The sequence below is a fragment of the Dendropsophus ebraccatus genome, chromosome 3 (assembly GCF_027789765.1).
Source record: "Dendropsophus ebraccatus isolate aDenEbr1 chromosome 3, aDenEbr1.pat, whole genome shotgun sequence".
Classification (NCBI taxonomy): Eukaryota; Metazoa; Chordata; class Amphibia; order Anura; family Hylidae; genus Dendropsophus; species Dendropsophus ebraccatus.
The window spans coordinates 10,846,450-10,871,602 of NC_091456.1; the positions used below are offsets into that span (position 1 = coordinate 10,846,450).

General features: G+C 48.4%; 1 protein-coding gene across 7 annotated transcripts in view; it reads left to right on the plus strand.

Moving 5' to 3' along the window:
• KDM2B (lysine demethylase 2B) overlaps positions 1-25,153 on the plus strand; it is a 98,079-nt gene that overhangs the window by 47,256 nt on the left and 25,670 nt on the right. For 6 of the 7 annotated variants that reach the window (XM_069960894.1, XM_069960893.1, XM_069960896.1 and 3 more), the window contains 5 exons: positions 1,100-1,215; positions 3,782-3,908; positions 4,500-4,954; positions 12,393-12,479; positions 21,021-21,245. In XM_069960894.1, coding sequence (XP_069816995.1) covers positions 1,100-1,215; positions 3,782-3,908; positions 4,500-4,954; positions 12,393-12,479; positions 21,021-21,245 — 1,010 coding nt within the window. The remainder of the gene's footprint in view (positions 1-1,099; positions 1,216-3,781; positions 3,909-4,499; positions 4,955-12,392; positions 12,480-21,020; positions 21,246-25,153) is intronic. The other variant, XM_069960895.1, reaches the window with a different exon arrangement.

The window sequence follows — 25,153 nt, forward strand, 5'->3', positions numbered from 1 at the left end:
GACAGCGGGGACACAGAGGAGCGCGCACAGGTAAGTATAACATGTCGTTTTTTCATATGACGGCAACATGTTAAAGAGGATGTACAATGAGGTAGACTCTCTTTAAAATCACACAGGAATCAAATGTTTTTTTTTAAACCGCGGGCACTCTATTCATGGTTACCGGGCTGGGGGTGAAGCACAGGAGTAGGCCGGCCTGCCCCCAGTAAGAGGAAACCCCCGCCCTTTCATGACGCGGCTCCATTGATTCTAATGGAGCCGCATCATGAAGGGGAGGGGGTTTCCTCCCACTGGGACGGGCCGCCCCGCCTTCTGTGCTTCACCCCCAGCCCGGTAACCATGAATAGAGCGGCACCGTACGTGGGAACCGGGTCGCGGTTCAAAAAAGTACTGTGGCGCTGGTGTCCCTGTACCAGCGCCATTCGATTCATGTGTAATTTTAAAGAGCGTACCTGATGGTGTGCGAGTGCTAGATAACCCCTTTAGTAACATAAATGGGGCAGGTTTCTAGGCATGCACTGTGACCTGTGCAGAGGTGATTGTACAGATAAGGAGGGGTGTAAGAGATCACCAGTATGACGCATGGGGGGGTTCATCACTGTACTGCAGCTGGTGGGGCACAACTGCTTCCATTAATAGACAGAGATTAGATTTTTTTTTAACTGGTTTTAGCAAATGTGCAGTCCAGCCCTGCTTTTCAGTGCGGTTCCGCCTGCCCCCCGTACACCGTGCTGCGGTTCCGCCTGCCCCCCGTACACCGCGCTGCGGTTCCGCCTGCCCCCCGTACACCGCGCTGCGGTTCCGCCTGCCCCCCCGTACACCGCGCTGCGGTTCCGCCTGCTCCCCGTACACCGCGCTGCGGTTCCGCCTGCCCCCATCCACTTCCTGTGCTGTGGCTGGGCTCGCTTCCTCCCGGGGTGTGTGTGTCGGGGAGGGGGCCGGCAGTGTGACCCTCCTCCTCCTCCTGCAGGAGCGGTGCCGGCTGCGGCGCTGACTGATCCCGTGAGCCGTGATGTGCCGCCCGGTGCCGCCGCCTCAGGCCGTGCAGCCGCCGCCATCCTCCTCCCGGTTCTCACTGGCGATCTCTCTCTGCCTGCAGGATGGATACACGCCGTCTACACTCCCGCAGACTCGCTGGTGTTCGGAGGAAACATCCTGCACAGCTTTAATATTCCCATGCAGCTGCGGGTGTACGAGATAGAGGACCGGACCCGGGTAAGAGAAACGGACTGATCCAGAATGTGTATACTCATCCAGAATGTAAACTGATCCAGAATGTGTACTGATGGCTCTCCATGCGCTGATCCAGAATATGTACTGATAGAGATCCATGCGCTGATCCAGAATATGTAATGATAGGTCTCCATGCACTGATCCAGAATATGTACTAATAGATCCCTATGCACTGATCCAGAATATGTAGTGATAGAGATCCATGCACTGATCCAGAATATGTAATGATAGGTCTCCATGCACTGATCCAGAATATGTAGTGATAGGTCTCCATGCACTGATCCAGAATATGTAGTGATAGGTCTCCATGCACTGATCCAGAATATGTACTAATAGATCCCTATGCACTGATCCAGAATATGTAGTGATAGAGATCCATACACTGATCCAGAATATGTACTAATAGATCCCTATGCACTGATCCAGAATATGTAGTGATAGGTCTCCATGCACTGATCCAGAATATGTAGTGATAGGTCTCCATGCACTGATCCAGAATATGTACTAATAGATCCCTATGCACTGATCCAGAATATGTAGTGATAGAGATCCATGCACTGATCCAGAATATGTACTAATAGATCCCTATGCACTGATCCAGAATATGTAGTGATAGGTCTCCATGCACTGATCCAGAATATGTGTACTGATCCAGAATATGTAGTGATAGGTCTCCATGTACTGATCCAGAATGTGCACTGATCCAGAATATGTACTAATGGATCCCTATGCACTGATTCAGAATATGTACTGATAGGTCTCCATGCACTGATCCAGGATGTGTACTGATCCAGAATATGTATAGCGTAGATCCCTGTGCACTGATCCAATATGTGTACTGATGGCTCTACATGCACTGATCCAGAATATGTATAGGGTAGATCTCCATGCACTTGCTCTCAATGTGTACTGATCCAGAATATATATGAATAGATGTCCATGCGCTGATCCAGAATATGTACTGATAGATCTCCATACACTGATCCAGAATATGTACTGATAGATCTCCATACACTGATCCAGAATATGTACTGAGATCTCCATACACTGATTCAGAATATGTATGGATCAGGCTCCCTGCATCGTTTGGATCCCTCTGCAGGGATCTGTGACACGATCACGCTGCATGTGCTGCAGGCTCCGCTGCATCCTTCTAACCTTCGATGACCTTTCTCTAATCCCCTCCATCTGACTGACACTACTGGCCCCCGAGCTGGGGACGACGCAGTGACCTCTCTGCTATATACACAGAGGACAAGGTTACCGAGCAGTCAGGCCTCAGTACACTATAGGCCTATGCTCAGCACAGGGACCGGCCATTACATCCAATTTAAAGGGACACTGAACCTTAAGCCGGGCAGTCTCTGTAATCAGCACGATGGCCGTTCAGGTGTTGTTTTTCTCTTCCTGCGGCCGTGGTTATGGTCATGTGCCTGTGCTGTGAGATACCTGCAGTCATGGAGATCACATTACACAATGGATGGATTATTATAAGTTCTGTGCCTGTCACTGTCCATTCATCTTTCCCTGGTGTGTATGTGGCCGTTGTGTAAGCAGCTGTGCTGGGGAAGGGGGCTGTAGTGTCAGATTACCAGCAGGAAGTCCACAAACATGTCTGCCTCCATGAGCCGGGACTGGAGACGTCCAGGATACATTACGTTCTAATGCGGAGATGGTATATACCACAGCGCTGTACAGAGACCGGCTCAGATTCATTATAGGAATAGATTAGAATCCTTAGAGAGTGAAACCTTACATAGTCATAGACTGCAACTCAGGGATAGGGAACCTTTGGCCCTCCAGCTGTTGCAAAACTACAATTCCCATCATGCCTGGACAGCCGAAGGCTGTCCAGGCATGATGGGAATTGTAGTTTTGCAACAGCTGGAGAGCCAAAGGTTCCCCATGCCTGTTTAACTGCACTAGAATTCTAGCTTGTTTTTGGCAAGTGGTGTTGCATCTTAAAGGGGTACTCCAGGGGGGGAATCTTTTAAATCAAATGTGTTCAGAAAGTTATAGATTTCTAATTTACTCCTGTTAAAAAAAAAAAAAAAAATCTCCAGTCTTCCAATACTTATCAGCTGCTGTATGTACTGCAGGAAGTGGTGTATTCTCTCCAGTCTGACGCAGTGCTCTCTGCTGCCACCTCTGTCCATGTCAGGAACTGTCCAGAGCAGCAGCCAATCCCCATAGAAAACCTCTCCTGCTCTGGACAGTTTCTGACATAGACAGAGGTGGCAGCGGAGAGCACTGTGTCAGACTGGAGAGAATACACCACTTCCTGCAGGACATTCAGCAGCTGATAAGTACTGGAAGACTGGAGATTGTTTTAATAGTTATAAATAAAAAATCTGTACTTTTAAGACAATTTTTTTTTTCCACCCGAGTTCCCCTTTAACGCTGTTCCCCAACAGAAATTGGTAACCTGACGTGCATGGAGGTTGTAGAGATGCTTGCACACTCACCACCACTTTTACTGTAATGTGATTTGTAATGTAGTTTGATGTTACTTGTGATTATTTTTTCTTCTTTCTTCACCCCTTTTAAGGTGCACGCAAAGTTCCGCTATCCTTTCTATTATGAGATGTGCTGGTATGTCTTGGAGAGATATGTTTGCACCTTAACAAAACGCTGTCACCTTAGCAAAGATTTCCAGAGGGAGTCGATGCTATTTGGTAAGTGCAAGACATCTGGCAATTTAATCATTCAGCCTGTATTTAAAGGGAAGCGGTCAGGAGAGTCATGCCGTCCGGACCACAGACAGCTGGCATCCTTATTGTAATAAAGCTGATTAGGTTAAAGGGGAGCTCCGGCGAAATTAGTTTTTCTTTCAAATCAACCGATTTCAGAAAGTTATATAGATTTGTAAATTACTTCTATTTAAAAATCTCCAGTCTTCCAGTACTTTTCAGCTGCTGTATGTCCTGCAGGAAGTGGTGTATACTTTCCAGTCTAACACAGTGCTCTCTGCTGCCACCTCTGTCCATGTCAGGAACTGTCCAGAGCAGGAGAGGTTTTCTATGAGGAATTGCTGCTGCTCTGGACAGTTCCTGACATGGACAGAGGTGGCAGCAGAGAGCACTGTGTCAGACTGGGAAGAATACACCACTTCCTTAAGGTCATACAGCAGCTGAAAAGTACTGGAAGACTGAAGATTTTTTAATAGAGGTAAATTACAAAACGACTTCTGTGTCAGCTTTAGGTGACGTGTACAGATATATAGTATATAAATAATGAGAAACCAATGATGTCTTTGTGTGTCCCAGATTCAGAAAGGAAACACAGTGCAGACAGCTTATCTTCAGATTCCTGGTTAGAAATGGAGGAGGAGTCAGGAGACGCTACAATGCTTGAAGACAAAGATGACCAAGGAGACAAAGTGTCCAAGTTATCAGGTGATGAGTCCTTCACCCCCAACAGTGCTCCTTCAGATGTCAGAGAGTCCCTGGAGAAGAGACAGAAGGCCACTCTGATGGAATATCTCAAGAGGACTTTGTCCAATGACTCCGAGGAGAGCTCCAAGTCCATTGTGCACAGTGATTTCCCGAAGACTCCCTCAGGGTCTCCATCCACCGAGGCCGGCTCCAGGTGGACACATCTCACAGAGTTTGAACTAAAAGGCTTAAAAGCTCTTGTGGAGAAACTAGAATCTCTTCCTGAAAATAAGAAATGTGTCCCGGACGGAATAGAGAATCCACATGCACTTCTGGAGGACATGAAGGTTGGTTTCCATTACCATTATTTATTTCAGATTTTGTATAGTTATTTACCCAGTTTCCCTCAAAATAAGACCTAGTAGAGTCTGTCACCTGCCACCAACACCTATGTTCCCTTCTGCGCCCGTCACTTGTAAATGTGCAGGCAAGGCATCAAGAGGCCCGTCGCCAGATGCAGAGCTGCACATAGTCTGCCTTTATCCCATACACTGTCCCTGCTGTGCTGTACGAGTGTGCTGTGGTGAGCTCCACCTGGTGGCTGGAAGCTGCCATACCGTACGGTGCATATGACATGTGAATTCTTCATAGAATAAGACATCCCCCTAAAAATAAGACTTAGCGCAAAAATTAATACAAGACACTGCCTTATTTTTGGGGAAACGACCATGGTTTTAAAATCCACTCAATTTCAACAATGTGTGAACATAGCCTTTCCGTATTTTTAAATCCACTCCTTGTTTTGGTTGCAAAATCCTGTGTGTGCGCATAGCCTAAATCTGCATTTCCACAGCGTGGATTGCCATTGCTGGTTGTTTTCCTTGTGTAAATCGTGCAGATCCTTTTAGGACGTTCATCCCCATGGCTTGGACTGTAATGCTCAGCATATCCCCCACTTGTGCCTGTACTATAAGGGGACCCCCTGATTTTGTATATATGTGATATTACAATGAGACCATGTAAGTGAGTGAAATGTTGTCTTCCTTCTGGAGGACTGATAGGCCTGAAGCCTCCCTGCACACTATATCCTATGACCATCATCAGGCGGTACAGTCTCTTCATTCTATTACGCGGGGTTCACATTACATTTTGGCGTCTTTCCGAGATGTCTGTCACCATTACTACTAAAACGGAAAAAAAAATCATATTCTAGAGGACGCTGTTGCTGTTGACCTTATTGGAACAAAATCAGGTCCATCCTGAAACTTTTAAAGGGCAACTCTGGGCAGGGTGATATTTTTTTTTAATTTAGTTTTATTTTTTTGTAAAGGTGCTGGGGAGGAGGAGGCTGAAAGAAATGGGGTGCTCTCACCTTCCTGGCTCCAGTGCTGATGTCGTGTACCGCCGCTCTGGTCCCCCAGTCGCTTCCTGGTTAGAGGGGGGACCCGGGTCCTGACGTGTCAGGGCTGCTCAGCCAGTCAGTGGCCAAGGTGGGACCCCAGTATGGATGCTGACTGGCTGAGCGGACCTGACACGTCACAACCCGGGTCCCCTCTATAACCAGGAAGCGGCCAGGGACCCAGGGGGACCCGAGCGACGGTACGCGGCATCAGCACTGAAGCCGAGGTGGTGAGTGCACAGTATTTTTACAGCCTCCCCGGGACTTTTACAAAAATTTGTTGTCCTTTAAATTAACTTTTGCTGCATAGAAAGCATTAGAACCTATACAGGATATGTGTTTTTTTTTCAGAGTATTCCAAATACAGTTTGTTTGTTTTTTTCTCTTATGTGCTATTGGGTCTGCTATGAAGAACACATTAACATAGATTGTTTGCTCAGGGCTCCCACCGTCGTGTTTATCAGTTCACTGCTCTGGCTGCTCCTGAGACCCCTTGTGATCAGTGACGGCCTGCTTAGCCAATGAGTGACGGCCTGCTTAGCCAATCAGTGACAGCCTGCTTAGCCAATCAGTGACAGCCTGCTTAGCCAATGAGTGACGGCCTGCTTAGCCAATCAGTGACGGCCTGCTTAGCCAATCAGTGACAGCCTGCTTAGCCAATCAGTGACAGCCTGCTTAGCCAATCAGTGACAGCCTGCTTAGCCATAATCAGTGACAGCCTGCTTAGCCATAATCAGTGACAGCCTGCTTAGCCATAATCAGTGACAGCCTGCTTAGCCATAATCAGTGACAGCCTGCTTAGCCATAATCAGTGACAGCCTGCTTAGCCATAATCAGTGACAGCCTGCTTAGCCATAATCAGTGACAGCCTGCTTAGCCATAATCAGTGACAGCCTGCTTAGCCATAATCAGTGACAGCCTGCTTAGCCATAATCAGTGACAGCCTGCTTAGCCATAATCAGTGACAGCCTGCTTAGCCATAATCAGTGACAGCCTGCTTAGCCATAATCAGTGACAGCCTGCTTAGCCATAATCAGTGACAGCCTGCTTAGCCATAATCAGTGACAGCCTGCTTAGCCATAATCAGTGACAGCCTGCTTAGCCATAATCAGTGACAGCCTGCTTAGCCATAATCAGTGACAGCCTGCTTAGCCATAATCAGTGACAGCCTGCTTAGCCATAATCAGTGACAGCCTGCTTAGCCATAATCAGTGACAGCCTGCTTAGCCATAATCAGTGACAGCCTGCTTAGCCATAATCAGTGACAGCCTGCTTAGCCATAATCAGTGACAGCCTGCTTAGCCATAATCAGTGACAGCCTGCTTAGCCATAATCAGTGACAGCCTGCTTAGCCATAATCAGTGACAGCCTGCTTAGCCATAATCAGTGACAGCCTGCTTAGCCATAATCAGTGACAGCCTGCTTAGCCATAATCAGTGACAGCCTGCTTAGCCATAATCAGTGACAGCCTGCTTAGCCATAATCAGTGACAGCCTGCTTAGCCATAATCAGTGACAGCCTGCTTAGCCATAATCAGTGACAGCCTGCTTAGCCATAATCAGTGACAGCCTGCTTAGCCATAATCAGTGACAGCCTGCTTAGCCATAATCAGTGACAGCCTGCTTAGCCATAATCAGTGACAGCCTGCTTAGCCATAATCAGTGACAGCCTGCTTAGCCATAATCAGTGACAGCCTGCTTAGCCATAATCAGTGACAGCCTGCTTAGCCATAATCAGTGACAGCCTGCTTAGCCATAATCAGTGACAGCCTGCTTAGCCATAATCAGTGACAGCCTGCTTAGCCATAATCAGTGACAGCCTGCTTAGCCATAATCAGTGACAGCCTGCTTAGCCATAATCAGTGACAGCCTGCTTAGCCATAATCAGTGACAGCCTGCTTAGCCATAATCAGTGACAGCCTGCTTAGCCATAATCAGTGACAGCCTGCTTAGCCATAATCAGTGACAGCCTGCTTAGCCATAATCAGTGACAGCCTGCTTAGCCATAATCAGTGACAGCCTGCTTAGCCATAATCAGTGACAGCCTGCTTAGCCATAATCAGTGACAGCCTGCTTAGCCATAATCAGTGACAGCCTGCTTAGCCATAATCAGTGACAGCCTGCTTAGCCATAATCAGTGACAGCCTGCTTAGCCATAATCAGTGACAGCCTGCTTAGCCATAATCAGTGACAGCCTGCTTAGCCATAATCAGTGACAGCCTGCTTAGCCATAATCAGTGACAGCCTGCTTAGCCATAATCAGTGACAGCCTGCTTAGCCATAATCAGTGACAGCCTGCTTAGCCATAATCAGTGACAGCCTGCTTAGCCATAATCAGTGACAGCCTGCTTAGCCATAATCAGTGACTGCAGCGATTATCCATCTCGGTCAGTGATTGGCTGAGCAGGCTGCCACCGTTGAGATGGGTCTCAGAAGTAGCAATAAAGAGAGCAGCGAGCTAGTAGACATCACAGGTTGGTGAATGTGTTTTCTGTTCTACTTTCATAGCGGCTGCAACAGCATATTTTATTTTCGTGTATCCAGAATACAATATAAATAGTTGTCAGAGAGATCGAACTATTTTGAGTTAAAATGGAACTCATAAAGTTTTATATAGATATGTAATTTATTTCTATTTAAAAAAGTCTTCCAGTACTTATCAGCTGCTGTATGTCCTGCAGTGGTGTATTCTTGCCAGTATGACACAGGGCTCTCTGCTGCCACCTCTGTCCATGTCAGGAACTGCCCAGAGCAGGAGAAGTTTTCTATGTGGATTTGCTACTGCTCTGGACAGTTCCTGACATGGGCAGATGTGGCAGCAGAGAGCACGGTGTCAGACTGGGAAGAATACACCACTTCCTGCAGGACATACAGCAGCTGATAAGTACTGAAAGATTGGGATTTACATAATTAATACACATCTGTATCACTTTCTAAGGGTCCATTTACACAGAAAGATTATCTGCCAAAGATTTGAAGCCAAAGCCAGAAACCGACTATAAACAGAGATCAGGTCATAAAGGAAAGCCTCTTTTCAAATCCATTCTTGGCTTTGGCTTCAAATCTTTGTCAGATTATCTGTCAGGTAATCTTTCTGTGTAAATGGACCTTAACACTAGTTGATTTTAAAATATCTTATTTTTCTGGAGTTCCCCTTTTAAGGCATTGTGTAGTTCGGCTGAAAAACTTATGTGAAATTACACTATGCGACCAAAAGTATGTGAACACTTTACATCTACTGTACATGAGCCTTTGTGGCTAGGACATCTGTTACATTTTGGATCGAGGGGCTTTCCTCCAAATGTGGGGGTTGCGGCTTTACTTATCCCCCCATGCGGCCTTATTTTTTGGGGGGATGTCTTCCTTTAGGCTAGTTGGTAGGATATTGGGGGTGTCTTATTTTGGAAGTATGTCCTATTTTCAGGGTAAGAATGGATATAATGGAATGAGAAATATAAAGGAAGGACTCATTCTGCCATGTGTGAACATAGCCCTATAGATGGAATTGCTGGAAGTTCCATTAGCTTCCATTATAATAGTGTAGAACGCTCGTATGAGAAGTTGCAGCAGATATGAAGAGGCAGAGCGCTTGCTGCTGAGCACGTCTTCCCCCTTCAGCGATCGCCAGGAGTCTCAACACCCCGACCCCGACGGATAAATACCTCTAACATGTAACTATGACATGACAGAAGTAACCTGCTAATATGTCTCTATAGCACACGTGGTACCAAGGATGAAGGTAAATTTCCAAAAGTTGCCCCAAACCTTCCACATAGTAAGGGTCCATTTACACAGAAAAATCTGACAGATTATCTGCCAAAGATTTGAAGCCAAAGCCAGGAACAGACTAGAAACAGAGATCAGGTCATAAAGGAAAGCCTTGAGAGTTCTCCTTTTTTCAAATCCATTCCTGGCTTTGGCTTCAAGTCTTTGGCAGATATTCTGTTAGATAATCTTTCTGTGTAAATGGACCCTAAATTCGGGCAGGTAAGTGGGTTGATGGGAGAAGTAGGGAGGTCCCCTCATTACAGGTGGATAGGTTGTTCCATTAGTTTTGCCTCCTGTAGGGAGTATTCACTTATATTGGCGTCTTCTCCTGCTTCCAGGCCACGGCCAGCTTCTTCCTCTAGATTCTAGTGGCCGTTAGCGTCTTCACTTTGGGATTTACATGATGATGTTCCTCCAGTCATTTATTTTTCTTCTCTTCTTTCCACTGAAGTCTTGATCTTTGATCATTGTGGTTTATTCCACTATATATGTAGCTTGTACCTAGGGCTGAGCAATTGATCAAATTAATTCGATTAATTTGCCCATAATTGTAGAATCTATTTAAATATTTCGTGAAAATAGTAAATTCGATTTTTTTTTTTTTTTTTTTTTTTTTTTTTAAATATTTTACAAAATATCATTGCGGTGAGGTGCAGGACGGGTTGGGCACCACTGGGCGGGCAGTCCAGAGAGGGGCTGTGTGGGCTAAGTGGGCAGGCTGGAGAGGGGCAGTGCAGTGCCGGCGACCTCCAGACGCCTAACAGAGCCACTGCTGACCCGCCCTCGCCCCTTATACATAGCATCCAGCTCCCCTCCCGGCCACACATGGAGGTCCCCGGTCTCCGGAGGAGGCCACAGGGACTGCAGGATAAGGTGATAGTGTCACTGCAGGTCCTGGAGCTGTGCAGCTAGATCAGGATGTGCAGTGAAGACCCCCGATCCCACTGTACGGCTCCAGTAATGGCAGCGATGCTATTGCCTTATCCTGCAGTCCCTACGGCCTCCTCCAGAGACTGGGGACTGTGTGTTCCGGGGTGAGAGGAGGAGAAGTATGTGCACTCCTGCCTTGGGAGCCTATTCAACAGAGCAATAATCTGCCCGATTGGGCCGATTATCGCTCCCTGGAATAGAGAAAACGATCAGCCGATTGTGTTATCGGCTGATCGTTCATTTAGGTTCAAACCTAAAATCATCGGTCGCCACCCGCGCATCGTTACGTGGAATAGCGGTTCGCGGCGGGCGACCGACTATTTCAAAACATCATACATTTCCTGTCCAGGCTCAGGTCGTCTTCTTCTCACGGTCACGCGCCGAAGCAGCTTCCAGTGATTGGCTGAGCGGTCTGTCAGTTTAGACAGGCCGCACCGAAGCTGCTTCGGCGCGGGATCGGGAGAAGGGGAAGACCTCAGCCTGGACAGGAAATGTATGAAAGAAGGGCTGCAAGAACATCGGTAACAATGTCCCTGCAGCCCTCGCTAAACGATTATCGGGCCGTGGAATAGGCCCAGTAAACAAGCGCCGATCTAGCAGATCGGCGTTCATTTACATTGTTGATCAGCCCGTGGAATAAGACCCTTAGTCACCCCCAGGTACCCCGGTCATCCCATGCTGCCTCAGTCACCCTTCATCTGTACCTGTACTACTATTACACCCCTCATCTTTACCTGTACTACTACTACACCTCTCATCTATACCTCTGCTACCACTACTGCAACTCTCATCTATACCTGTGCTACCACTACTACACCTCTCATCTATACCTCTGCTACCACTACTACAACCCTCATCTATACCTGTGCTACCACTACTACACCTCTCATCTATACCTCTGCTACCACTACTGCAACCCTCATCTATACCTGTGCTACCACTACTACACCTCTCATCTATACCTCTGCTACCGCTACTGCAACCCTCATCTATACCTGTGCTACCACTACACCTCTCATCTATACCTCTGCTACCACTACTGCAACCCTCATCTATACCTGTGCTACCACTACACCTCTCATCTATACCTGTGCTACCACTGCTACACCCCTCATCTTTAGCTGTACTACTACACCCCTTATCCACTATACCTCCACTACTACACCCTACCTATATGAAGGCACAAAGATGATCTCCTATACTATATGGTGGCACAGTGTGGCACATATTTGGGAAAACTACTTATATGGGGGCAGAGGGGGCTTGTCTACTACATAGGGGCATGGGGGGAGCCCTGTTACACTGGGAAGTAATACAGTTGTCTGAAATGCCATTAAACTAGTATCTAATGCTGCAAGGAGAAAAATGTTCTGTTTAGTTAGCAAAAAAGAAAAAAATTGAGATTTAAATCGAGAATCGTCCAAAATTTAAAAAAAAAAAGAATTCAAATTTTTGCTCCTATTGCCCAACCCTACTTGTACCCCTTTCCTTTGTTTTGGCACAAGAAATGTACTTGTCAGTGTTCCTCTGTTCAGGCCACCTGTTCATGTTCAGTTCTTAGGATCAGCGTCCGTTTCCTGAACTTTAGAAGAATTTACATAGTTTGTCGCCTTTTTTTAAATTGTATCTAGATAATATAATGGTGAACCCCGGCATCAAATTATATAAGTCTTTATTTTATTTTTGTAGACTGTGCTCAAGGAGCATGCAGACGATGACCAAAACCTAGCCATTTCCGGGGTACCTGTGGTGTCCTGGCCTAAGAAGCCTCCCAAGGTAAGAGCGTTATACCTTACAGGCTTGGACCACTCTTTGGCTGAATTCACATATGGCAGATCTGTCATAGGAATTTGTGCAAATGTGTTATTCCTCTAAACAGGGCCTATAGACGTTCTACAGCCCTCCCCCCTATGGAAGTTGGATGGAGGGGAAAAAACGGCCAACAAAGAGCATGCTGCCTCCTCGGCGCTGTTAGGGTCCTATTACACGGGGCGATTTTTAACGACTAACGATCGCAAACTAGTTTGTTTACGTTAACTTGAAATTGTTCACCATATTACACAGAACGATAATCTTTAGTTACAATCGTTACTATGATGGTTTATTCCTTCTCATCCCAGCAAAACAATGAACAATGTGGAATTACACTGAACGATTAGTGAACAAAGGCGGAACTTGGGCGAATGAATGTGGAATTACAGCGAATGATTAGCGATCATTTTAGGTTTAGAGCTAGAGTTCCTATTCCACGGAACGATTACCAGCCGACATCGTTCATGTCCGCTGATTGTTGCGTCGTTTGTCTTTCAGATGTGCGCAGTTGTGTACAGGGCCGTGATCCATACTGCAAGGAAAGCTGAAAAATTGTCCACAGACACTCCGATAGAAATCTATGGGATCTATATTACTGCCTGTGTGATCCGCAAAAAAATACGGATCTGCAAATAGTGACTCGTTTATTGTTAAAGCAAATGTTCCATCAGGTAAATCACGCACGGCGCTGGTCTATCCGCAGTCACCGGCCCCAATCACTGGAGACGGCCCCAGTGTGAACAAATCCCTCCCCTCTGTGACACGGCTCCATTGAGGAGTTTGTTCACACTCTGGGCTGCCTCCGCTGCTTGGGGCCGGTGACTGGGGATAGACCAGCGCCGTGCACAGGAACCAGGCTACGGTTCAAAAAAAGGACCGCACCACCAGCATCCTCGTGATATAAAAATTTAAAGTGATTTACCTGATGGAACAGTTGCTTTAAAGGGGTATCCCCCCAAAATTATTTTTGCATTAATAAATTGCCCACCCATAGCTTTCCATCTTTCCAATATTAATGTATTATGGATTTAGCAGTTTTGCTGTTATCTAGGTGCATTCACCCCCACCAAATGCATAGAATCATTAAATCTCAGTCCAATGCGACACCGCTGCCTGCTCCTGGCCCCCACCCTCCGTGTCGGGATCACGTGTCCTCCCTCTCTTCAATAGGCCGGCTAATCGCTTCTAACCCAGTCCACTGACTGCTGCTGGTCACTTTCTCCCTCCGGACACTGTGTGCCCCCTCCCTCCCCTGAGCTCACACGCTCACGCTGTTTTCTTCATTTTTACGGATAAGACAAAAAAATAATATATATATATATATATATATATATATATATATATATATATATATATATATTATAATTTTGCAGATCCGGATCAAACCAAATATGCAGAGTTAGAAATATACTGCTGTGTGAATAGTGGACATTACAAAACAAATGAAAATACTGATACATTACAGATGCGACCATATCTGAAATCCCTAAGGCCTTATTCACACGTTCAGTAAAGTTGCCTGTTTTTTTGGATCTGTAATTGCGGTTCAGCTTAGAGCACACTGATGTATATTAGGCTAGTCACACAGTCCGTGGTAATTTAGATCCAAAATCCGTTCCGTAAAAAAGAAAAAGGACCCGCTCTAGTGCGGATTCTGATTGCGGTACAGATTATCAATAGAAGTCTATAGGATCTGTAATTATTACGGATGTAACGGATCTCACGTCCGTGACTCCTGCAAAAAACACGGATCTAATCTATGCAAACTAGTGCTGGGTTTACACAGTATTTTTGCTCAGTATTTTGGTCCTCATATTGCAACCAAAACCAGGAGTGGATTGAAAACACACTGGGGGAGATTTATCAAACATGGTGTAAAGTGACACTGGCTCAGTCGCCCCTAGCAACCAATCAGATTCCACCTCTCATTCCTCACAGACTCTTCGGAAAATGAAAGGTGGAATCTGATTGGTTGCTAGGGGAAACTGAGCCAGTTTCACTTTACACCATGTTTGATAAATCTCCCCCTCAGGCTATGCTCACACAATGTTGAAATTTAGTGGATGGCCGTCATTTAAAGGGGTAGTGCGGCGTTAGAAAATTATTCACAAAATAACGGAAGTGTAGTGCACTATACATACCTGATCCGGCCTCCATCTTGGGGACAACGACGTTGTCTTCGGAAGGCCGGCCGGACCGCACCAGCATCAGCCGCGATTGGCTGAGCATAACTAACTGATGACGCGGCAGAGGGCGGCCGGCATGAGGGACGGTCGGAGCGGTTCGGCCGGCCTCCTGAAAATTACATCATTGTCACAAGATGGCGGCCGGGGGTCGACACGAATCTGGTGAATATAATGCACCACACTTCTGGGTTAAAGGGGTTGTCCGGCGAAAAAAAATTATTCACAGAATAACACACATTACAAAGTTATACAACTTTGTAATGTATGTTATGTCTGTGAATGGCCCCCTTCCCCGTGTTTCCCCCCACCCACGCTAGACCCGGAAGTGTGGTGCATTATACTCACCGCATGTCGTGTCGTCCACGGTCTCCGATCGTCAGCAGTGACGTCTTCTTCGGGAGCTTGGCGGATCTTCCCGAGTGCCGGCCGCCCTCTGCAGCGTCATCCGAAGCTCAGCCGCGATTGGCTGAGCATAACTGTGCTCAGCCAATCGCGGCTGAGCGGCTGATGACGCGGCCACGTCATCAGCTGCTCAGCCGCGATTGGCTGAGCACAGTTATGCTCAGCCAATCGCGGCTGAGCTTCGGATGACGCTACAGAGGGCGGCCGGCACTCGGGAAGATCCGCCAAGCTCCCGAAGAAGACGTCACTGCTGACGATCGGAGACCGTGGTCGGCACGCGACAGGTAATGTATAGCGCACCACACTTCCGGGTACACGGGTGGGGGTGGTGGGACACGGGGAAGGGGGCCATTCACAGACATAACATACATTACAAAGTTGTATAACTTTGTAATGTGTGTTATTCTGTGAATAATTTTTTTTCGCCGGACAACCCCTTTAAGCGTGGGTGGGGGGGGGGACACGGGGAAGGGGGCCATTCACTAACATAACATATATTACAAAGTTGTATAACTGTAATGTGTGTTATTTTGTGAATAATTGCTTACCGCTGCACTACCCCTTTAATGACAAATAATGGCCGTTTCCCCGGTGTGATTTGTGGCAGATTTCAATTAATTTTAATACAGAGGGTAAAATCTGCAATAAAACGGCAGCTTCAGCACCCTCATGCAGGGGAATGCACGGATCCGTTATATGTGACAATCTGGTCGCCATCCGCCGCCTCTCCGTGTAGATCACGGTCGGTGCTGTGCTCTCCTGTGTTATGCCCGCTGCTGCCGCCTCTCCCCGGTCCGGATTGGTGGCAATCGGTCGGTAATCCCTTTCCCGGTCTGGATTGGCGGTGGTCGGTCGGTAATCCCTTTCCCGGTCCGGATTGGCGGTGGTCGGTCGGTAATCCCTTTCCCGTTCCGAATTGGCAGTGATCGGTCGGTAATCCCTTTCCTGGTCCGGATTGGTGGTGGTCGGTCGGTAATCCCTTCCCCGGGCCGGATTGGCGGTGATCGGTCGGTAATCCCTTTCCTGGTCCGGATTGGCGGTGATCGGTCATCCCTTTCCCGGTCCGGATTGGTGGTGGTCGGTCGGTAATCCCTTCCCCGGGCCGGATTAGCGGTGGTCGGTCGGTAATCCCTTCCCCGGGCCGGATTGGCGGTGGTCGGTCGGTAATCCCTTCCCCGGGCCGGATTGGCGGTGGTCGGTCGGTAATCCCTTCCCCGGGCCGGATTGGCGGTGGTCGGTAATCCCTTCCCCGGGCCGGATTGGCGGTGGTCGGTAATCCCTTCCCCGGGCCGGATTGGCGGTGGTCGGTAATCCCTTCCCCGGGCCGGATTGGCGGTGGTCGGTCGGTAATCCCTTCCCCGGGGCGGATTGGCGGTGGTCGGTAATCCCTTCCCCGGGGCGGATTGGCGGTGGTCGGTCGGTAATCCCTTCCCCGGGCCGGATTGGCGGTGGTCGGTCGGTAATCCCTTTCCCGGGCCGGATTGGCGGTGGTCGGTCGGTAATCCCTTCCCCGGGCCGGATTGGCGGTGGTCGGTCGGTAATCCCTTCCCCGGGCCGGATTGGCGGTGGTCGGTCGGTAATCCCTTCCCCGGGCCTGATTGGCGGTGGTCGGTCGGTAATCCCTTCCCCGGGCCGGATTGGCGGTGGTCGGTCGGTAATCCCTTCCCCGGGCCGGATTGGCGGTGGTCGGTCGGTAATCCCTTTCCTGGGCCGGATTGGCGGTGGTCGGTCGGTAATCCCTTTCCTGGGCCGGATTGGCGGTGGTCGGTCGGTAATCCCTTCCCCGGTCCGGATTGGCGGTGGTCGGTCGGTAATCCCTTTCCTGGGCCGGGCTCATGTATAATGCGGCCGCTGCTCCCTCCTCCCCTTTGTGCTGGGTCCCTCCGCCCTCCTCCTCCTCCAGCAGCCGCCGCCGCCGCCGTGCAGCCCGCAGTGTCCCCGCTCCATGTCACACCGGGCCCGCGGACATGGCCCTCTCTCTCAGTAACGATGAGGAGGACTACGACTCGGAGCAGGATCAGGTCGGTACCGGCCGCGGCCCCGGGGAACCCGGATGGGAGCGGGATCGGTGCACGGAGGGGGAGGGACCTGCCCCGGAGCACTTTATGACCGCTGCACCGGGGCTTCCCGTGCTGCCGGGCGGCTGATCGCATTGTCCCCCGTTATCCCGGCTGTGGGCGCTGTGTGCACGGGGACAATAACGCAGCGGGGACGTGACCTGCACAGCAGCATGTGGCCGGGTGTAACCGCAGCGGGTGCAGGGCAGTGATCACACGGGCAGCTATTACCGCACGGCACAGCCTGATGGATGTGCTGGAGCCGCCGCCGCCACAGGGACCGATGACAGCCGGGATCTCGTCCATTGTACACGGCCATCATGGTGTCCCTGACAGCCCGAGCCTTTGTGCACAGCGATCGCGTGGAGTGTCCCTTTAACTTTCAGAATGAGGAGGAGAAGTGCCCTGAGACCTTACCATGGTGACAGCTATAGGGGCACTCTGCTGGTAGAGAGACATAGCTATAGGGGCACCCCACTGATACAGAGACATAGCTATAGGGGCACCCCACTGATACAGAGACATAGCTATAGGGGCACCCCACTGATACAGAGACATAGCTATAGGGGCACCCTGCTGGTAGAGAGACATAGCTATAGGGGCACTCTGCTGGTAGAGAGACATAGCTATACGGGGCACCCCACTGATACAGAGACATAGCTATAGGGGCACCCCACTGATACAGACATAGCTATAGGGGCACCCTGCTGGTAGAGAGACATAGCTATAGGGGGCACCCTGCTGGTAGAGAGACATAGCTATAGGGGCACCCCGCTGGTAGAGAGACATAGCTATACGGGGCACCCCACTGATACAGAGACAAAGCTATAGGGGCACCCCACTGATACAGAGACATAGCTATAGGGGCACCCTGCTGGTAGAGAGACATAGCTATAGGGGCACCCTGGCGGCACAGAGACATAGCTATACGGGGCACCCCACTGATACAGAGACATAGCTATAGGGGCACCCTGCTGGTAGAGAGACATAGCTATAGGGGCACCTTGGCGGCACAGAGACAAAGCTATAGGGGCACCCCACTGATACAGAGACATAGCTGTAGGGGCACCCTGCTGGTAGAGAGACATAGCTATAGGGGGCACCCCGCTGGTACAGAAACATAGCTATAGGGGCACCCCGCTGGCACAGACATAGCTATAGGGGCACCCTGCTGGCACAGAGACATAGCTATAGGGGGCACCCCGCTGGTATAGAGACATAGCTATAGGGGCACCCCGCTGGTATAGAGACATAGCTATAGGGGCACCCCGCTGGTATAAAGGCATAGCCATAGGGGCACCCGCTGACACAGAAACCTAGCTAAGGGGGCCACCCTGCTGATACAGAGACATAGCTGTAGGGGCACCCCGCTGGTATAGAGGCATAGCCATAGGGGCACCTGCTGGCACAGAAACCTAGCTATGGGGACACCCCGCTGATACAGAGACATGGCTATAGGGGCACCCTGTTGGTAGAGAGACATAGCTATAGGGGCACTCTGCTGGCACAGAGACCTAGGGATTGAACGTCTTTGCTGGGGCTCTATCTATTACACAGGACAGATATCTGTTTAAAGGGGAACTCTTGATCTAACCTGCTGATGTCTATTGTGCTACACGGAGCCATGATCGGCCAAATCAGGCTCATTATTGCTCCATGTAATAGAGACAATGATCAGCTAATGGACCGCGGATGGCTACGTGTAATAGCGACGATACACGGCTGACGATTCCCCAAATCCCCGGTCCCAGACCGCGAAGCTGTGGAGCACAGGAGGGAAAGCGCGGAGAGGTAAGGTATCAGGTGTTTGGGCAAGGGCTGCATGGACATCGCTAATGATGTCCGTGCAGCCCGTCCTGCCCAATTATCAGGCCGTCTAGTAGGTCCAGTAAACGAGCGCAATCTGGAAGATCGGCGCTAGCTTACTAAAATGATCGGGCAATAGTCGGTCTGTGTAATAGGACCAACACTTGGGGCGCTATTCCACCGGACGATTGTCCTTAAATCGTTCCAATCTAAATGATGATTGTTCGGTTGAAATGCAGTTAACGATTAACGTCCGAACGAGAAATCGTTGATCGCTTTATAAGACCTGGACCTATTTTTATCGTTGCTCGTTTGCAAAACGTTCGCAAATCGCTCGCATTGAATAAGACGCCGTTCAGTCGTTCGCAGTAGATACGAACGCAATAGCGAAGAAATAGCAACGAAAAAACGATCGCAAATACGATCATAAGTAACGATTATCGTTCAATGGAAATGAGTGAACGTTTTCAGGTCTTTCGCAATAGCGGTCCTTTGAGATCGTTAATTGTTAACGATTATGCGAACTATAATCGTCCGGTGGAACAGGGCCCTTAGTCGCTGGCTCCTCAGTCCGTTTAGATCGTTAGCACTGCCCTGCCCCCATAGCACCGATCTGACCCACCCACTCTGTTGATTATAATTAGTAAGGGGCGGGTCAGTGATATGGGGGCGGGGTAATACTCCTAACGATCTAAATGGACTGAGGAGCCAGCGACTAAGTGTTCTAAAACTGCGCCGAGGATGACGGTAAGAGACACATCCTCCTCCCCTGCGTCCCCTGTGCAATAGGGACATATCAGCAGGTTAGAGTCGTGTACCCCGCTTATAGTTCCCCTTTAATCCTTGCTCTATGGAATATACCTAGTGATCTGCCATCCAGCTAGGTAACCCTCATTGGTGCGGATGGCACATCACCCTGTGTAATAGAAGCGCCATGCGGAAAATCCGCCAACTCTTCTCGCTTATGAATGGGTCAGTGCAACTGTGGACAGCCCCGTGGTTGTGTAAATGAGGACGATTATCGCTCCGTGTAATAAAGACGGCAATTAGTCAATGACAATGATTTTCGGCTGATGGGGTCTTTTGGTCCGGAGCTAAAATCATCAGCTGCCAGGTGTGCATCGCTACATGTAATATCAATATCCGGCTACTGACTGTAAAGACAATAATAAAGTAATACTTACCTGTCCACACTCCCTGATGTCTTCCTGGCTTCTGCCCACTCACTGCACTTCAGTGCAGTGACAGGCCACTCAGGCAATTACTGGCCGAGGCGGCACAGAACCGGAGGAGTGATTGGCTGAGCGGCCTGTCACTCTAGAGATCAGTGTAAAAGCTTTAGCGGCGGGAGCAGGTAGAAGTGGAGTGTGGACAGGTAAGTATAAGGTAATATTATTTTCATTATACAGTCATCAGCCGTCGGCTGCACATTACTATTACACGTAGCGATGTGCGGTTGGGGTCTGATGATTTTAGGTCAGGACCGGAAGACCCGATGAGCTGATAACCGACTGATCAATGTCTTTTATAATTGGCCTGATCCGGCAGATTATTGCTCCGTGTAGTAGGGCCCTAACGTAGTCTCGTAATTCGGGGAAGTTAATCTGCAGCTATTAAGGAGAACCAACAGCATGGATGTGGTTTCCCTAACAGTCTGTTTCTGCACTCTGTAATGCGGGAGGGTTTGTCTATGTCCAAGTTACAAGTGACCTTACAATGATTATCCCTCCCGGCCTCAGAGTGCAGAAACAGCCGGCCAGGGACTCTTGGTTACACAAGCCTTCTCAAAAGGGGGAGATGGTGCGAACAGCTCACACAAGGTTTTCTGTGTCCTCAGAAGACAGCCGCAGCGCAGAACTAGGGGAAGGAGACAGAAAATGTAATGACATGTATGGGCTGAATTATTAGTCTCCAAGCAGGAGGGCTGATTCAACATGTTTCTTACTTGAGTAGAGTACCCCTTTAAATTTGCTTTTTATATATGTAAAATATGTTGGAGTTGAACTTGTTGCTTTCCTCGTTCTTAAGTTGCAAATGACTTTTGTCTTGTATAGAACCGAGCTGTGGGGAGACCAAAAGGTAAACTTTCTGCTTCTCCTGCCGTGAAATTGTCTGCGAACAGGACCAGTGCTGGAGCGCGCAGGAGACGGACGCGCTGCCGGAAATGCGAAGCATGCCTGCGCACAGAATGTGGAGAATGTCACTTCTGCAAGGACATGAAAAAGTTCGGGGGACCAGGACGGATGAAGCAGTCATGTATCATGCGGCAGTGTATAGCTGTACGTAATGTATACATATTGATAGTTGTGTTGTTGATTTTTTAGTTGGTTCTATTCACAGAACATTTTAGTTTCATTGAACCCAGCCTTAAAGGGGTAGTTGACACAAAAAATTTTGTTTTCAAATCCGCTGGTGCTAGAAAAATTAAAAAATCTCAGTACTTCCAGTACTTATCAGCTGCTGTATGTTCAGCATGAAGTGGTGTATTCTCTCCAGTCTGACACAGTGCTTTCTGCTGCCACCTCTGTCCATGTCAGGAACTATCCAGAGCAGCAGCAAATCTCCATAGAAAACATCTCTTGCTCTCTAGACTGGATAAAAAACACCACTTCCAGCAGCTAAGTACTGGAAGACTTGAGATTTTTTTTTTTTTAAAGACGTAAATTACAAATCTCTGGCACTAGTTGATTTTTTGGTGAACAACCCCTTTAAAGAGGTACTCCAGGGGCGGGGCACTTTTTTGCTGGGACCGGGGCGAGGTGGCTGAGGGAAAATACGTCCACTCACCTCCCTGGCTCCAGCGGCGGATCCCGCATCGCGGCGCTCCGGTGCCCTGTTCCCGGCCGCCCCCTGGTGTCTGACGCAGGCCCGAGACGTGACGTCTAAGGTCCGCTCAGCTAGTCAGTAAGGGAGGGGGGATCTGAGCGGACTTGAAACGGATCCCGCCTCCTTCACTGACTGGTTGAGCGTACCTGAGACGTCACGTTTCGGGCCCGCGTCAGACACCAGGAGGGAACCAGAGCGCCGCGATGCGGGACCCGCCGCTGGGACCGGGGAGGTGAGTGGACGTCTTTTCACTCAGCAAAAAGTGCCCCCGGCTGAAGTACCCCTTTAATGATAGACTTGCATTGGGTTCACACAGCTGCTGTCACTCAATAGTTAAATTAGTTAGTAGCAGTAATAAAAATATCAGCTTAGCCCTAGCCTTAAAGGAGAAGTCCCATGAAAATAAAAAATAACTGGCAGACGGGAGTGCAGGAACATACTAAAGAATATGTACTTGCCCATCCCCGTGCCCCTGCAGCGCCAGATCACTGCTCTGACAGCTGCCATCCTCCTGCAGCTCCTGCTGCTGTAACATCATGGCCTCTCTGATGGATTGACTTGGGCGGGACACATCTGCAGTCACTGACTGGCTCAGTGGGCAATCCATCAGAGGGGCCATGACATACCAAAAAGTCTACGGAAATTACATAAATTACATTGCTGCTGGGGCACGGGGATAGGTAAGTATACATTTTTGTTCCCACACCCCCTTGCATGCCAGCGATTTATTTATTTATTTTTTTGGCGGGCCTTCTCCTTTAAAGGGAGCAATCTTATTGTAATTTTGGGTGCATAGCTGTGCAAGGTGGACCGAAACCTCGTTACAGTCAAAGGTGAAAATCGTATTTGAGCCTCCCATTGAGCAGGATTTTTTAGCATACACTTCCACAATATAGGGATGGAGTGAAAAAAAAAAAAACTAGGAAAAATTATGCAACTGGTCAGTAGTGTCCTTTTGGGTGCCATGAATTTCCAGCACTTGAAAGGGTCTCCCAGCATTTGGGAAGAAAATGTGTTGCTGGGGTGAGGGAAAAAATACCTAAACCTCTTACCTACCTCCTGTCCCCCTGCAGCTCCCATTAGTTTCCTTCCTTCTCCCTGCTTCTGACATGAGAGCTTAGTGCACCTGCCCTCTCAGCCAATCACTGGCCACAGCTTTTTAGTTTAGACCAATGGACAGTCAGTAAGGAGATGAACAGGAGCTGTAGGGAACTGGCAATAGGCACTTTTAGTGTTTCTTTGCTGTTGTTTTTTTTTTTTTCTATTTTGACCCAACAATATCTGAGTTATTTCCTAAGACATAGTTATTTCACAGCAGTACAATAGAAATGCCTCCGGCCCCATGAGGCAGTGTTAGGATAAAAACAAGGGCAGATCTGCGAGATCTGGACTTGTTTGCAGCGTCTTAACATGGCGACACAAATAGAGCAGCCGGGCAGCACCAACAATTCTTGTATTGTTTGTGCAGCCATTGAAACTGACAGCACGGATATACATATATTCCAGATGACCAGCAGTGCATACTTGCCATCTGTGCTGCTTGTGATCCAGCTTTCCGCTCTACCGGCTCTCCCATCCTGAATCTTCAGGCCCTGCCTCCTTCCGCCAACAATCATTCTTGAGGAGGCCGAACGGCTGGAGGATGGGAGAGCCAGAGGGTGGGATGCTGCATCACAAGCAGTGCTGATGGTAAGTATACACTGCTTGTGATCTGGAAACTAACAGTACATAATATATACTGTTTTTATTATTTCTGTGCTGTCAGTTTCCCTTGTGTCATCGGCCACACATCCCATTTACACAGGAAGATTCGTGGCCAATAATAAAATTTGAAGCCTGCCGAAAAAATGCGGTCAACCAAGGATTGCGCCCCTTCTCACCCCTTGGCTGATCGTTGTCTCATTTACACAGGCCAATTATCAACCGAAGGAGCTTTTCTATCAATGCCCCTGGCCAATAATCCGCCCGTGTAAAAGGACCTTAGCAAATATGTGAGAAAAGGGGAAGAGGAAAGTTTTTTTGCTTGAAATTTCCTCCTCTTCAGCTCTGGTGGATGAGAGCGGAAAGTGGAAATTCAAATCCCCAATGACTTGTGTGAGATTTCTGGAACGGAATCCACCCAAAGAATTAAGGTGTCAATCCTTCGGGCAGAAAGTAGATCCGTGGTGGAACGTTCCATATGTAAATTCTGCCGTGTGAACAACAGAGCGGAAATCGCATTGATCACAATGTACATATTTTACGGGTGGAATACGTGTAAAATTAAGCACGGATTCTGCTTTAAGTTCATTGCCTATTCCTCCGTGTGAACATACCCTTTAAGCTTATACAGCCTCATCCACGTCACGTTCAGGAGATTTGCTCTCCCATATGTAATTTGTCACAATGATCACATCTTTAAGGGTGAAAGGAAACTTTACCTAACGTTTTCCTTTTCTTGCCACCATTTTTGTAAAGCCAGCACGTATATACGTAACCCACAGAGAATTTCTCTTCTCCCTCGTGCCATGATCTAGTTTTTCTTTTAATGATAAGACACATAGGAGAGTAGGATTCCTGAACATGATGTGTTGGGGGATGCTCTTGTGTAATGTCTTAGCATAGAAGTAAAATGCAACCCCTGGCAGAAATCAGACCATTGCCCTCGAGCTGTATTCCCACATTGTGGCTACTGCATGCGGCCAAAACCACGAGCTCAGGCGATCACCAATAGCTGTGCAGCGTTACCAATCAATCCAGCAACATAGTGCAGCTATTGGTGACCAGCTGAGGGTGTTTTGGCTGCACGTGGTGACCTCAATTTGGGAACTTGGCCTTAAAGTGTCCCTGTCATTATAACGTTCAAAATCTAAATTGGTAGGAGATGTGATATAAAGCAGGTTTACAATTTACATTTATTATTTCTTTATAGTTCTAATGCTTTATAAAAACTATACTTGTATCCAGGTCCAGTCTCCTGAAGGCAGCTATATAACAGCTATACTTACTGTATCCAGGTCCAGTCTCCTGATGGCAGCTATATATCAGCTATACTTACTGTATCCAGGTCCAGTCTCCTGATGGCAGCTATATACCAGCTATACTTACTGTATCCAGGTCCAGTCTCCTGAAGGCAGCTATATAACAGCTATACTTACTGTATCCAGGTCCAGTCTCCTGATGGCAGCTATATAACAGCTATACTTACTGCATCCAGGTCCAGTCACCTGATGGCAGCTATATAACAGCTATACTTACTGTATCCAGGTCCAGTCTCCTGAAGGCAGCTATATAACAGCTATACTTACTGTATCCAGGTCCAGTCTCCTGAAGGCAGCTATAGAACAGCTATATTTACTGTATCCAGGTCCAGTCTCCTGAA